This window comes from Hypanus sabinus, chromosome 22 (genome assembly GCF_030144855.1).
Source record: "Hypanus sabinus isolate sHypSab1 chromosome 22, sHypSab1.hap1, whole genome shotgun sequence".
Classification (NCBI taxonomy): domain Eukaryota; kingdom Metazoa; phylum Chordata; class Chondrichthyes; order Myliobatiformes; family Dasyatidae; genus Hypanus; species Hypanus sabinus.
Window position 1 is genome coordinate 36,783,890 of NC_082727.1, and position 14,264 is coordinate 36,798,153.

Below are 14,264 nucleotides of genomic sequence, written 5' to 3' on the forward strand. Positions count from 1 at the left end.
TGTAAATCTGCCGACGTTAAGGCAAAACGTGGAAGCAAATGAATTAGCTGAACAAGCATTGCAGAAGACTTCTGATCGTCCATATGTGCTTCGCTATGCTGCAAAATATTATAGACAAAGGGGATCTGTTGAGAAAGCAATTGAGCTATTGAAACATGCATTTGAATTAACTCCACACTCTTGCTTCTTACACCACCAGATCGGTTTTGCTACAGAAGTAAGCTGAAATATAATTGTATCAGAAATCCTGAGATGATCAGTCTATGCAAGTATCACTTTGAAAAGTCTTTTGAGCACCGTCGAAGGTCAGCTGTTCCACCACAACTGGACATTGCACCCATCTGCATAACAAGTGTGGAGAATTCCAGAGCAGAGGACACTTACCGTAGATTGGTGGAGTTAGTGGACATTCAACCAGAGAATATCCAGAGCATTTGACCGGAAGCTGGGTTATTTGAACTGTACCAGAAGAAAACTGAAACAAATGCTGTTCGTCTCTACCTGAAAAGAGTGAAAATTGAATATAACTCAAGAGAACAGGGAAAACGTCGCATGAATTTGGAGAAGTGGGCAGATAGGAAACTTAGTGTTAATGCACAAGACAGCAAGGCTCTTGGTATTAAAGCAATTCTGTATCAGCTGATTGGGATCAAGGATAAAGTGACTGAATACTTTGATGAGGCCTTGAAGTTTGATCCTGGCAATGAGGAATATATGAGTGCTCTTTCTCAATTACACATCTGAGCACCACTGGGATGATTAAAAGATGCATTTCCATCTGATCTGAGGATCGGTTTGGTGAGGTGTTGCTTTACTATTTATATCCTCTTAGCACCTTCTCTTACTCATTAGTGTTCAATTTGCAAAATGATCCCTTTGTAGCTAGACCCAATTATTGTGTTTCTTTTAAAAATATTAATCCTCCAAGTACCCTGAGCAAACTGAATTCAATTGTGCTTCTCTGGACTCTGGAAAGATGGGATTTGGGATACTGCAGCAAGTGGAGTTAATTTTTTCACGTTGGTTGTTCGACCTATTAATCATTGATGTATTTTATTTTCAAATATATTAAGTTTGATTTTATCTTAAGGATCTTTGTAAAACATCTCGTAATGATGTGTTTTGTAATTAAAGCTTCAAAGCAGAGTTGGTCTTGCATTGTCAAAATCAAAGGAAATGAGCAACAAATCCTTAACAGCATGATTCCAACCTGCTGAGTGTGGTGTTGCAGTGGCTTGGAAGGGAATGACTGGGAAGTGACAGTGGAGGGGCTTTGGGGATCACTAATGAAATTTCAATAAGATAGTGTTCTTAACAACAAAAAAGGATTAGAGTTTTTATTCATAATAATTAAAACCAAGACAATGTATCTGCAAAACTCCAAATAAGCTTGGGTGTGCATAACTGAGCAGATGCATCAATGTCAGCGAGTTAGAATTGCAGGAAGAATTTTAAATGAAGACAGATTTATAGAGCGGGTGTCTGAGTAGAGGGGACTAGAGTAGGAGGGCTTTGGCACAACAGGGCTTCAGCGATAAGAGGTCGAGGTGAGGTAAATTACTTGTGAAGAATAGGAATAGGAAGTATGTTTGCGAGGCTGGTGTTCTGTACTTGGTGTTGGATGTGGGATGTCTGGGAGACTTTGTTGCCGATAGAGCTGTAAATGTAGTCCATATGGACTTCAGCAAGACACTTGACAAGACAGGCCATGTAAGGCTTACTGAGAAAGTAAGAGGCATGGGTCCCTCTTTGACTTTGCATTGTGGATCCCCAATTGGCTTACTCACAGAAGGCAAAGCATGGTTGTAGACAGGTCATATTCTGCATGGACGTCAGTCACCACTGGAGTGTCTCAGGGATCTATTATGGAACCCTTACTCTTTGTAAATTTTATAAATTAACCATATGAGGAAGTGGAGGGCTGGGTTAGTAAGTTTGCTGATGACACTAAGATTGGTGGTGTTATGGATAGTGTGAAGGATGTGGAATCTATAGAAGAGGTGCAGAGGAGATTTACAGGGATGTTGCCTGGATTGGGGAGCATGTTTTATGAGAATAAGTTGAGTGATCTTGACCTTTTCTCCTCTGAGATGCGACCTGATAGTTGTGTATAAGATGTTGAGAGGCACTGATCATGTTGATAGTCAGAGGCTTTTTCCCAGCGCTGAAATGGCTAACATGAGAGGGCACAGTTGTAAGGTGCTTGGAAGTAGGTACAGAGGAAATGTTGGGGGTAAGCTTTTTACGCAGAGATTGGTTAGTGCATGGAATGGGCTGCCAGCAACGATGGTGGAGACAGAAATGATAGGGTCTTTTAAGATACTCTTGGTTAGGCACATGGAGCTTAGAAAAATAGAAGGCTATGGGTAACCCTAGGTAATTTCTAAAGAAAGTAAATGTATGGCACAGCATTGTGGGCCAAATGGCCTGTATTGTGCTGTAGGTTTTTTATGTTCCTTTGTGCCAATGGACTCATAATGGAACAAGAAGATGGAAGGGTATCGTGCAAGGATCATGCCTTTGACCTGACCAATGGTGTTGGTATGGTGATAGCCAAAAGACATTCCTGTGATGTGCATGGGCTTGGCTGCTGATCAGGTGATAATCCTGTAAGTAGACTATGGAAATCAGATATGGTTAGAGATTGGGGATGTTCCATGCTGTATGTCTAAATAAAATATAATTAAACTTCATTTACTTGTGCACAAGGAGAAGAGTGTGTCTCCTGTCACCACACTGTTCTGAAGTCTGAACAGAGGAATGTCATTTTTATACAGAATTGACTAGCAGGTACAGATGTTCACCCTTTCAGGAGGCAAAACGTTTCAATTCTGATTCCCATTCTCTTTCTGACATCTCAGTCCATGTTCACCTCTTGAGACCACCCTCAGAATGGAGGAGCAACACCTTAACACCTTATCTCCTGCCTAGGTAGCCTCCTACCTGCCGGAATGAACATCCAAATCACAGACCTCCGTTGAAAACCCTGCCCCCCCTTACCCCCCATCCCTAACTATTATTCTAGTCTGGTTCTCTTTCTCTCTCTTTTCTCCCCCCTCACTATAATCTCCCCCCAGCCCTACCTTTCATTCTCTTTTATTTCCCATAATTCTCCACCTGCCCCCAGCCCATTTCCCTCCAGCCTAACACTTCCTAGCTCTCTACTTTATCCCTCCACCCACCTCTTATCCCCCCTCGACCATCCCATGTTACTTCACTCCTGATGAAGGGTTTCGGCCCGAAACGTCGTCACTACCTCCTCCCATAGATGCTGTCTGGCCTGCTGAGTTCTGCCAGCATTTTGTGTTTTTACTTTACTTTCGGTCTGGGCAGCCTCCAAGCTGATGGCTTTCATATCAATTTCTCCTCCTGGGGTGAAAAAATTCCCAACCCTTTCCTCTTCTTCTATTACCCACTCTGACCTCTCACCTCTTCTCACCTCTCTATCACTTCCTCCTGGGTCCCTTCCTCCTCTCCTTTCTCCTCTGGTCCGCTCTCCTATCCAATTGGGTTCATTCCTCTCCACCCCTTAATTTTTCCTACCTTCCTGGATTCAGTGACCACCTTCTAACTGTTCTCCATTCCCTACCCCCACCGTGTTTAAATCTGGCATCTTCCCCTTTCCTCACCAGACATGAAGAAGGGTGCATCACCTGTGTGGCACTGGTCTTCTCACGGGTGACTGGTCGCCACACTCTTTGAGAAAATCAAATTACTCTCGGTGCCACTGAGCTGTCAGAGGAATCCAGGTGTCCAAAGGAGGCAGTGAATAGAAGCACGTTTGGCACAACAGGGCTTCAGCGATAACAGGTTGAGGCGAGGTAAATTACTTCTGAGGAATAGAGTAGGAGGTATGTTTGCGATGCAGGTGTTCTGTACTTGGTGTTGGATGTGGGATGTCTGGGAGACTTTGATGCCGATAGAGCTGCAAATGTAGTCCAAATGAAGTCCACACCCGTTTAGAGATAAGACTTTGCTTCTAAGACAAAAACTATACGTACAAAATATTTATACGAGCAAGAACAATTCAAAATTTCAATATTTTGTTTATGTTGCAAATCTTAGATGCCAAATAAATTGAATTCCTTTTTCATTAAATTCAGTGCGATTCCTTTATTACTCCAATCTCTCTAACTCATTAGATCCAGTGTTCTTCCCTATTTACAAGCTTACAGACTAAACTTAACTTTTCACCTATTCGTGGTTAGTTCATAAACCAAATATAATTCCTTTTCTCAAGTATTATAGTGAACTCCAGTTTCAGTCCCAGGCAGTATATCTACAAGTTTAAATTCAAATTCAAAAATTAAATATACACAGTTCAACACCATTCATGACATCACAGCTGTCAAACAAAGTAAATCTCATTCTGTAACTTATCGTAGTCTTTGCAAAAATAATCAGTTCTTGCAGAAAATCAAATTCAGATTCTTCGAATGGGAATAAAATTTTTCATCCAACCCTTCTCCCTAAGATGTTCATTCATCTCACTCTGATTCAATTTCCAAAAGTTATGTAGCACAGGATCTCTGTTGAAAGCATAAAGTGGGCGTGAGGGAAAAATTTGCTATTGGGATCGCATCAGAGATGGCAGAAATTCCACAGAATTATGTACCGGATGTGGAGGCTGGTCAGATGGTAGGTGAGGACAAGAGGAACCCTATCCCTGGTAGGGTGGCGGGAGGACGGAAGGACATCTTCTTCATTCCTTCATTCTAGAATGAAAAGACTCAGCCTGAGAGCAGATGCAGTGGAGACGGAGGAATTGAGAGAAGGAGGGGCATTTTTACAAGTAATACAGTCGGATGAGTTATAATCCAGGTAGCTGTGAGAGTCTGAGGGTTTATTATAGTCTTCAGTAGATAAGCTGGCTCCAGAGACAGAGACGGTGAGATTGAGAAAGACGAAGGAGATATCAGATTTATTTTAGATATCAGCAGATTAGCTGTCTCAAATTGGCATGGTTTGACCCTACATTGTGGACTGCATGATCCATTTCCTAAGTAAACTAGAAAAAATTGTTGCAAACGAAGGATAAGACATAGGAGCAGAATGAGGCCATCTGACCCATTGAGCCTGCATCACTATTCCATCATGGCCGATTCATTGTCCCTCTCAACCCCATTCTCCGACCTTCTGCCCATAACATTTGACACCTTTATAATGAGGTGCCTATCATCCTCCACTTTATATAAACACAGTGATGCAGCCTGTCAGAATGCTCCTATGGTACCTCTATAGCAGTTTTGAGTGTATTTATTGACTTGTCGAATCTCTCAAACTCTTAATGAAGTATAGTTGCTGTCTTGCCTTCTTTATAATTGCATTGATATGTTGGGACCAGGTTAGGTCCTCAGAGATCTTGACCCCCAGGAACTTGAAGCTGTTCACTCTCTCCACTTCTGGTCCCTCTATGAGGATTGGCATGTGTTCCTTCATCTCACCCTTCCTGAAGTCCATAATCAGCTCTTTCATCTTACTAACGTTGAGTGCAAAGTTGTTCCTGCGACACCACTCCACCGCTTGGCATATCTCCTCCATCTGAGGCTCTACCAACAACGGTTTAATCATCAGCAAATTTATAGATGGTATTTGAGCAATGCTTAGCCCTACAGTCATGGGTATAGAGAGAATAGAGCAGTGGGTTAAGCACACGTGCCTGAGGTGCACCAGTGTTGATCATTAGTGAGGAGGAGCTATTATCACCAATCCATGAATATTGTGGTCTTCCGATTAGGAAGTTGTGGATCCATTTGCAGAATGAAGTAAGAGAGGGAAAAGGGAATGGGAAATGGAGAACGAGGTGGTGGGGGAGTGATGGGGGGTATTACCAGATATCAGAAATTTGAAAAGTTGATTTTCACGTCATCAGGTTGGAGGCTAACCAACCGGAATATAGGGTGACATTCTGACGACAGTGGAGAAGGCCGTGGATGAACATATGGGAAGTGGAACTGAAGGGGCTGGCTACTGGGAGATCCCACGTTCAGTCAGACAGAGTGTAGGTGCTCAGCGAAACAGTCTCCCGATCTATGTCGGGACTCACCAATGTACAGGAGGCCGCACTGGGAGCACCAAACACAGTAAACAACTTCAACAGACTCTCAGGTGAAGTGTTGGCTCACCTGGAAGGACTGTTTAGGGTTTTGAATGGTAGTGAGTGAGGAGGTATAGGGGCAGGTGTAATACTTGTTCAGCTTATAAGGATGAATTCCAGAAGGGAGATCAGTGGGGAGGGATGAATAGACAAGGGAGTAGTACAGAGAAAATCCCTGTAAAAAAACAGAAGGTGTGGGCAGGGAAAGATATGCTAGGTTGTTGGAACCGTTGGAGGTGGCAAAAGTTCTGAAGAATTATGTGCTGGACATGAAGGCTGTTTGGCTGGTAAGTGAGGACAAGAGGAACCCTATCTCTGGTAGGGTGATGGAACGACGGGGTAAGAGTAGATGTGCTGCTTGACCTCACAAGCAAGTGTCCGGATCCAGAAGGTTCTGCATCAGCACACACTGTAGTCCCTGGTCCTGAAAGGCAACAAAATTCAGCTGCACTGTGCCATTATATGTGCATGGAGTGGAATATTATGAATAGAGTTATTTGAGGACAAGTATGATGTATTCCAGGTCAAATATATTTCATTTTAAAACTTTGATGAATATTGTGCTATGCAATGGAATTTCTAGGCACATGAACGATAGAGACAAGCCAATTTTTCAGAACTGCTCTTTGTCCCACATTAGTTACACTCATGAGGTCACTGTAGGCCTTACTGCACTGTGTTGAGGTACTATGGACTGACTCTGTCACTTCACTACACCGTCCTCTAGGGGTCGCTACACTACCCTCTGGGGTGATGGGGTGTGTGGGGTTTAGTGTAGAACATCCAGTCCAGATTTCAAATTAGAGATCAGGCTGCTTGTGTCAAAGGTAAGGCACAGTTATTATCTCAGACCAATAACTTTCATTACAAAAAATTATCTCCCAGTTAAACAGATCACAGCCCAGACACTTGTTTCCACAACTTCAGACAAAAATGCATATCCAGTACTGTCTGTTGTTATTGAGACATCGAGTGTCTGCAACACTTTCTGTACCATTTTGGATGCTCAGCAGTTCCACGACCGGTGAGAGGGAGATGTCAGACAATCTCAGTGTTACACAGTCAAAACTAGGCCTTTGGCCCATCATTAAGTTGCTGCCACGTGATTGGCCGATCGGATATTTGCATGAACGAGCAGGTGTTCAAGTGTACAACTGGACATAGAGGTAATCATTCAAATATGAAATAAAAGTAACTTCCATTTTGGCTCAATATATGTACAAATTGAAATTTATTCATCTGTTGTTTAAAGTTTGGAGGACTCTTGGCTTTGTTACAAGTAATGATGTGAAGAAAAATGATCATGTATGAAGTGATGAATTTCATGAATTTTCTTCACTTGCAGCAACACACAAAGAGATTTGTTGAAAGAGAAGCTCGATCAGCTTCACTGTCACTTCACGTGGGGCCCTCAGAAGGGAACCATTGACTTGGAAGATGTGATGTACAGATTGCAAGATGCTAGAAATCTCGGTGTGAAATATCAAGCCACGTGTCACAACCCAACTCACTTTCGTAAATTGTCTACAGGGAAACAATAAAGAGGCCATTCAAAACTTTGATGAAACTGTTGCAATCCTGCATTTAACCAGAAAGCAAAATTGTTTAATCAATGCAAATATCACTTTGGAAAGGCATTTGAGCAATGTCTAATATCAGCTATTGAACCACAACTGGATTTTGCAGTTATAAGTGTAAGAAATGGAGAGTATTCCAAAGTGAAAGAAATGTACAGTAATCTTTTGAAATTAGAAGATATTCATCCTGTAAATCTTTCCTAAATGTTCAATAAAGCTGAAATTTGTAAATATACTTTCTTTACAATATACACAGTGTACGATCTGTTATTTCTTGCTGATGGCAAAATGCATGTGGACAATATTTACACAGTTTTTGCTCAGATTGGGGTGCGGGTGGTCGATACATCAAAGGTCTCCCAGTCTGGTGGGACCCAAGCCTTGGATGTACGACATTCGAGAAAGGTGGTTTTATCACCGCTGAAAACATTGGCTTATTAGTGAGAGGCTAACCAGTCATGTATCTGGAGATGTCTGCTCAAACAGGGTTTCATTTATATCAAGAAAAAGTGCAGAACAGGTCCTTCCAGGAAATGATCCACACTGCTCAGCAAACTCTTATTTAATAACACAGGCCAAATCACAGGGCAATTTAAAATGACAAATTAACCCACGAACTGTGTGTCTTTACACAGTGGGAGAAATCTGGAGCACCTGGAGGAAACTCGGAGAGAATATACAAACTCCTTACAGGTGCTGCCAGAATTGAACTCCGAACTCCAAACGGCCCAAACTGTAATAGTGTCACACAACCTGTGCACTACCATAGCAAACATTTATGAATGTCTGATTTTGTAATAGAAACTTTGTTATTATGAGTCCCAGTCCGTGTGCTTCATTGAAGATTACTCACTCCAGTATTTAGAAACAAAAGTGGGTTTGGGGGATTTAAGTCTAAAGAAACCAACTCTGAAAATCACGATGAGTCTTCGTATGAGATTCTTTCACTGCAGGTGACACGAAGGTCGGTGGTGTTATGGAGAACGCAGAAGTGAAAGGCGCTTACTGACCAGTCAGGATACAAGAGGATGCGTGTGTACTTGTTTGAGAGAATGTATAGTGTTTGTGAGTGTGTTTGTTTTCATTAAGATTAATTTTGAAATTTTGATATAGCGCACTTTTATAGAACAGGCATCGTAACTAAGTGGCACAGAAGTGGAAGATTGCACAGTACATACCATCTGTTTTTAAGTACGTACTGTTTAATTGTCTTGTCTTGTCTTGTCCATACTGCACCAACCACCGCCACTGGGCTATAAATGTGCAGGAGCAGTGTGTGGAATTTTTATCCATCCCTCATATTTTCAAATAGTTTTGAAATTTCTGAGGGAGAGGTTATACCCTCTGGGGAATGATAATGCCCATGGTTCAGAGAGCTGATGAGCCTGCCATGGATTATGAGAGCGTAAATACCAAGCATATGAGGAACACTCTGGTTGGAAAATCCAGGGATGGCTGATCCAGTCCACATGAAAATGCAGAATGAAGGCCTGAGCTCAACCCACCAGGAAATTTTAGTTTTGGGGACAGTTGTGGGATTTAAATATTCCACCAGAGATAAATCAGAGACGGAGGAAGAGAGGTCATAAAGTGGCTGTAGAGGATGTAGCTGCTATGAAGACACAGTGGACATGCTTTCTGTGCCAGCAAATAGGGCACCTGGCAAGAGATTGCCCAAATAGACATAGATTGGTAAAGGTGATGTCACAGTATGTTACAGCTATGGCCTATCAGGCAGAGTTGGACAATGTGTCCGACAAAACAGAGAAAAGTGTGAAAATCATCCATCAAAAAAGGCAGGAATGACAGCAACGCTTTCTCTGTCTGACCAGATTATTAAGTTGGTGAAGTCAGCATCCAGGTCAGACAAATAGCTGGTGGCTGCATCCATTGTTAATACTGGTCACCGACGGATGTACACAAGCGGTTTCATTGTATACTAGCAATGTGATATGCCTGTGGACACTGGGTTACCAGTGAATAACTGATCCAGCTTTGCCAGTGGCTGGAGAGATGATTTACATTACGAGTGTAGAGGTGAATGAATGAGGGCAGAGAGAAGGGAGCCACACTTACTTGAGATTGAGGGATCGCTGTGATGCGAGCGCGGATAACTGGATCCGTTAAATTTAATGTGATCTGTTTCCAGACTTTCAGACAACTGGAAAAGGCAACTGGTTTCCGTGGCTGCGTAAGTCTAGTGAAGACACTCTCCGGTCCCGCCCAGCTCGTGAGATTGAGACGGCTTCTCCCACCCCAAACCCCAGTTTGTGAGGATGCTGTGTAATTTGCTACCCTGTTACAAATTGGTGCCATGAAATTATAGACAGTACACTGGACAGACATACAACCCTGCAAACACCCATTTCAGGGAGGTAGCACCACCACCCCAGCCCCCACAACGCCATATCCACCCCACCCCCGGTGCACCTCCTAGAGTGTGTGCATACAGGATATTTGATTACGAAAGAACGCAACAATTTATTGTCCTGATGAAGGGTCTCGACCCAATACGTCAACTGTACTTCTTCCCATAGATGCTGCCTGGCCTGCTGAGTTCCACCAGCATTTTGTGTGTGTTGCTTGAATTTCCAGCAGCTGCAGATTTCCTCGTGTGTGTTAGAAAACTAGTAGTTCTACTTAGCACAAAGAGAGACCAATCAGGATGCTTTATCTCTCTCTCTCTCTCTCTCTCTCTCTCTCTCTCTACCCCCTCTCACTCGCTCGGTCTCAAAAAAATCAATTTCCAAGATATTCTGTATAATTTGCAGGCATCAGGGAGCTGCTAGCAATAGGCGGCAGACTCCCGGAACTTCCGGGAGAGGTGGGATGTCTGTCTGTATATGATTAACGGAATTATGTTTATGAATCTTAACTGAAGGGTTAGGAAAAATAACAAAAAGAAAAGAGTCCATTCTAATGAAACAGTCAAATGTGCACAAGTTGGAGCTCATCTTGAACTTCTCTGCTGAGAACACGCTCTGGGCCTTAAGTCAGTCTGAAACCACCCTTGAAACGTCACTCGCAATCTGTCTCGTACAAACGAGTCTACCACTGGATCGTACGCGATGACCGGATCTCCCCAGAATCTTCCCTCTCCATCTCCCACCGAACACAAGCCCAAAACCAACCTAATTGTTCCTCACCAAGAAAACCTCCCACTAATTGGATGGCACACATTCCACAACATCACTTATCTTCATCAATAACCCAAACAGACTGAAAGCAGAATAAACTGCTCTTACAGAACTGATAAATGAAATACCTACAGCATAACAGTTTACGGGGGGTGATTGACAAGTTTGTGGCTTAAGGTAAAAGGAGTCAGTTTTAGAAAACCTAGTACTTTTATTTTTCAACATAGTCCCCTCCTACATTTACAGATGTCTTGGAGCATACGGATCCCTTCTTGTAGAAGTCAGTGTCTTCGAACTCCAGAAGTGCTCCACAGCGGAGGGTGATTGATAAGTTCATGGCATAAGGTAGAGGGAGATGAGTTATTAGCTTCAAACTTTCTGTATATTCACTCAAAGGGTTGAACTGCACATGCATGTAACTAGAGCTGTATAACTCATCTCCATATTCGTAGATGAGAACCAAAGCATTGCACTCTCCCCCACCACAAAAATTCATGTCCTCATGACCTTGAAATAATTTCTCATCTTGTCATTAGTAACACAGTCTTCAAAGGTATTTCCTGATGTCAGATCCTCCAATCCACTGTAAGTAGTAGTGACATATCTCACTGGGGGATAGTCTCAACCCTCTGTTTCCCTGTGTTAGAGTGAGTTTTAGATTTAGGTTTTATACCTTTAACAATTGACTTCAGCTATCAGTCTTCACATCCGAAACTGTAATTTGCATTTAATTTGGAGTGCAGATCTGAACAATGGGTTCCTAAAAGCTGTGAATCCCAGTGCAGACAATGTTGAGTAAAATTCATTTCGATGTCTGTGGTGTGGATGTGAATCAGGAGGTGTGAAGGTTGTGTGTAGTTTTAAAGAAAGCCTTGACTATACATTGAAATTATGGAGCTGTTTATTGACGTTTGACTCATAAAATATCAAGCCCCACGTTGGGCCAGCAGACCTTTCCATTGAAGGCATCTCTATATGATGCCTGCTGTACCTTGTTTTGTCTAATAAAGAAACTGTTTTGCATCTCCCAGTGATTGTCTCCGGTGATTTCATTCACACAACACCACGGCACTACATAGACCAGCCTATCTGGGGGACTCCTGACTCTTTGAGACCTCCTTATCTCATCGTCTACATCTTCAGTCTCAGACACTCCTTGGGATACTTCTCAGGCAGAAACACCTGGGAACGCTGAGGCCGGTCTGGAGGCGATGTGACCCGGTGTAGGATCTGTTCCTCAACTCCAGTCTGGGTTATTCTCTCAGTAGTAGAGACAATGCAGAGTGTTTCAGCTTTCTGTTTGGGTCCTGTCTCCTTTCGCAGTCGCTGAACAAACAGTACCAATACACGGGTCATCTCACTGACCAGCTGCCACTTCCTGGGGCTCAATTCTGGCAACTGCTTTGTCTTCAGAGCAGTCAGGTTGCAGTAAGCTTGTGGAATGGCACCGTCAGAACCTCCCAAATGATCTACATCTCGATTCTGTCCTTGCCTTTCCCGTACCTTCCCGTGATGGAAAACTGGCACATGGCTTTCACTCCAATGGCAGGAAAGTGCTCCCACTCTCCGTCCCTGTCCAGCCCGTCATGCACACATTGGGACAACGCTTCAGCATCAGTGTTTCTGCTTCCCAGACGGTACTTCAGACTGAAATCATAGGCAGACAACACCAACAACCACCAATGGCCTGTGGCATCCAATTTCGTCGAGGTCAGGATATAGGTTAACGGGTTGCTGTCCATCCTTACCTCGAATTTGGCACCATATAAACATTTGCCTAACTTATGCACCACTGCCCATTTCAATGCCAGGATCTCCAACTTGTGTGTGGGATAGATTTTCTCTGAGGGAGACACACTCCAGCTGATGAATGTCACAGTTCTCATCCCTGTGCTCTGATCCTGATATAGAACACCACCTAAGCTCTCTCTGCTGGCATCTGTGAGCACGTACAGCATCCGGGGGTCTGTGAAAGCTCACACTGGCACTTTTGTCAGCAGATCCTTCAGCAACTGAAAGGACTCTTCATATTTCACATCCCATCTTACCACAAAAGGCTCTGAAGTTCTAAAATAATCTCTACCATCCACTCCTTTCTTCTTCCCTTCCTTCCCCAATGGAGGGTCAATGCACAGAAGCTGATTTAAAGGATGACTCAATTTAGAGGAGTCTATCACGAACCTCCGATAGTACCCACAGAACCCAATGAACGAGCACATGGCACTCACTGTCTGAGAGGTATAGGTTGAGAGATGACCCAATAGAGGGGTATAAGATGATGTGAAGCATTCATCGTGTGAATAGTCAGAGGCTTTTTCCCAGAGCAGAAGTGGCTAACACAAGCGGGCACTTTTTTAAGGTGCTTGAGAGTAGATACAGAGGAGATGTCAGGGATAAATTTTTTACACAGTGAGTGGTAAGTGCGTGGAATAGCCTGCTGGCAACAGTGATGTAGGCAGATACGATGGGGTATTTTAAGAGGCTCCTGGATAGGTACATGGAGCTCAGTAAAATAGAGGGCTATGGGTAAACCTAGGTAGTTTTCGGGTAAGGACATGTTCAGTACAGCATTGTGGGCCGAAGGGCCTGTATTGTGCTTTAGATTTTCTAAGGCTACATCCACGCTAGACCAGATAATTTTGAAAAGGACGGTTTCACATAAAAATGATAGGCGTCCCCACTATACATTTTTAAAAATATCTCCGTCCACATTGAAATGGAGATTTTGGCAAATCTCTTCCTAATGTGCATGCAATGGACACAGCTGCCGAAAACAAGCAACATGTTTGGTGTTGAATCTCACTGTGAAAGTGCGCGTTTTGCAGTTATAAGCTAGAAAAATTTAAACAACGAGCACCTGCTGGCTCTCACGCAGAAAGACATAAAAGTAACAAAACCAAATACTGGAGCGTACGGAGGCAACTGATAGGGAGTTCATGGACAGTATGAACAGGCTGACAACGAACATTGAAAAACTGACTGACTCTGTTGCATTAATAAATCCCCTTGTTAAATGTGTAAAACATGTCTGCATCTGTATTATCTTGTATTTCCATACAATGTTACATTAGGCTGTTACACATCTATTGTCAGAGAAGTACTTGCGTAAATAGGTAAACCATCTTCATCCAAGCAAGGACAGAAAACAGGGCAAAGTGAGTATACTTATTTATTCAGTAAGTTATAGTTCAAAGTATTTGGTGAGTACATTTCTAACTCCTCTGGCTTCAGTCTCATTGCCATCTCTTCTGAAATTGTGAGGTTGCGTTCAAAAAAACAATGAAATGGTGCGCTGCCACCTGAGAGCGTTTTCAGATTTCTCCAGTTACCCATCCACACTGATCTGCCTGAGCGGTGTTTTCAAAATTACACACTTTGGAGAGCATTTCTGAAGAGCTCCAGTTTTGGGGGAAGAAAACACCGTTTTCATGTGGACATAGGGCAAAAACAAAG

The 14,264-nt window shown here is 43.0% G+C and overlaps 1 protein-coding gene across 1 annotated transcript in view; it reads left to right on the top strand.

The window, feature by feature from the left end:
* The first annotated feature begins 552 nt into the window (after positions 1-552).
* LOC132379835 (interferon-induced protein with tetratricopeptide repeats 1-like) overlaps positions 553-14,264 on the top strand; it is a 39,711-nt gene continuing 25,999 nt past the window's right edge. Inside the window, exon 1 of the mRNA XM_059948113.1 lies at positions 553-700. Coding sequence (XP_059804096.1) covers positions 553-700 — 148 coding nt within the window. The remainder of the gene's footprint in view (positions 701-14,264) is intronic.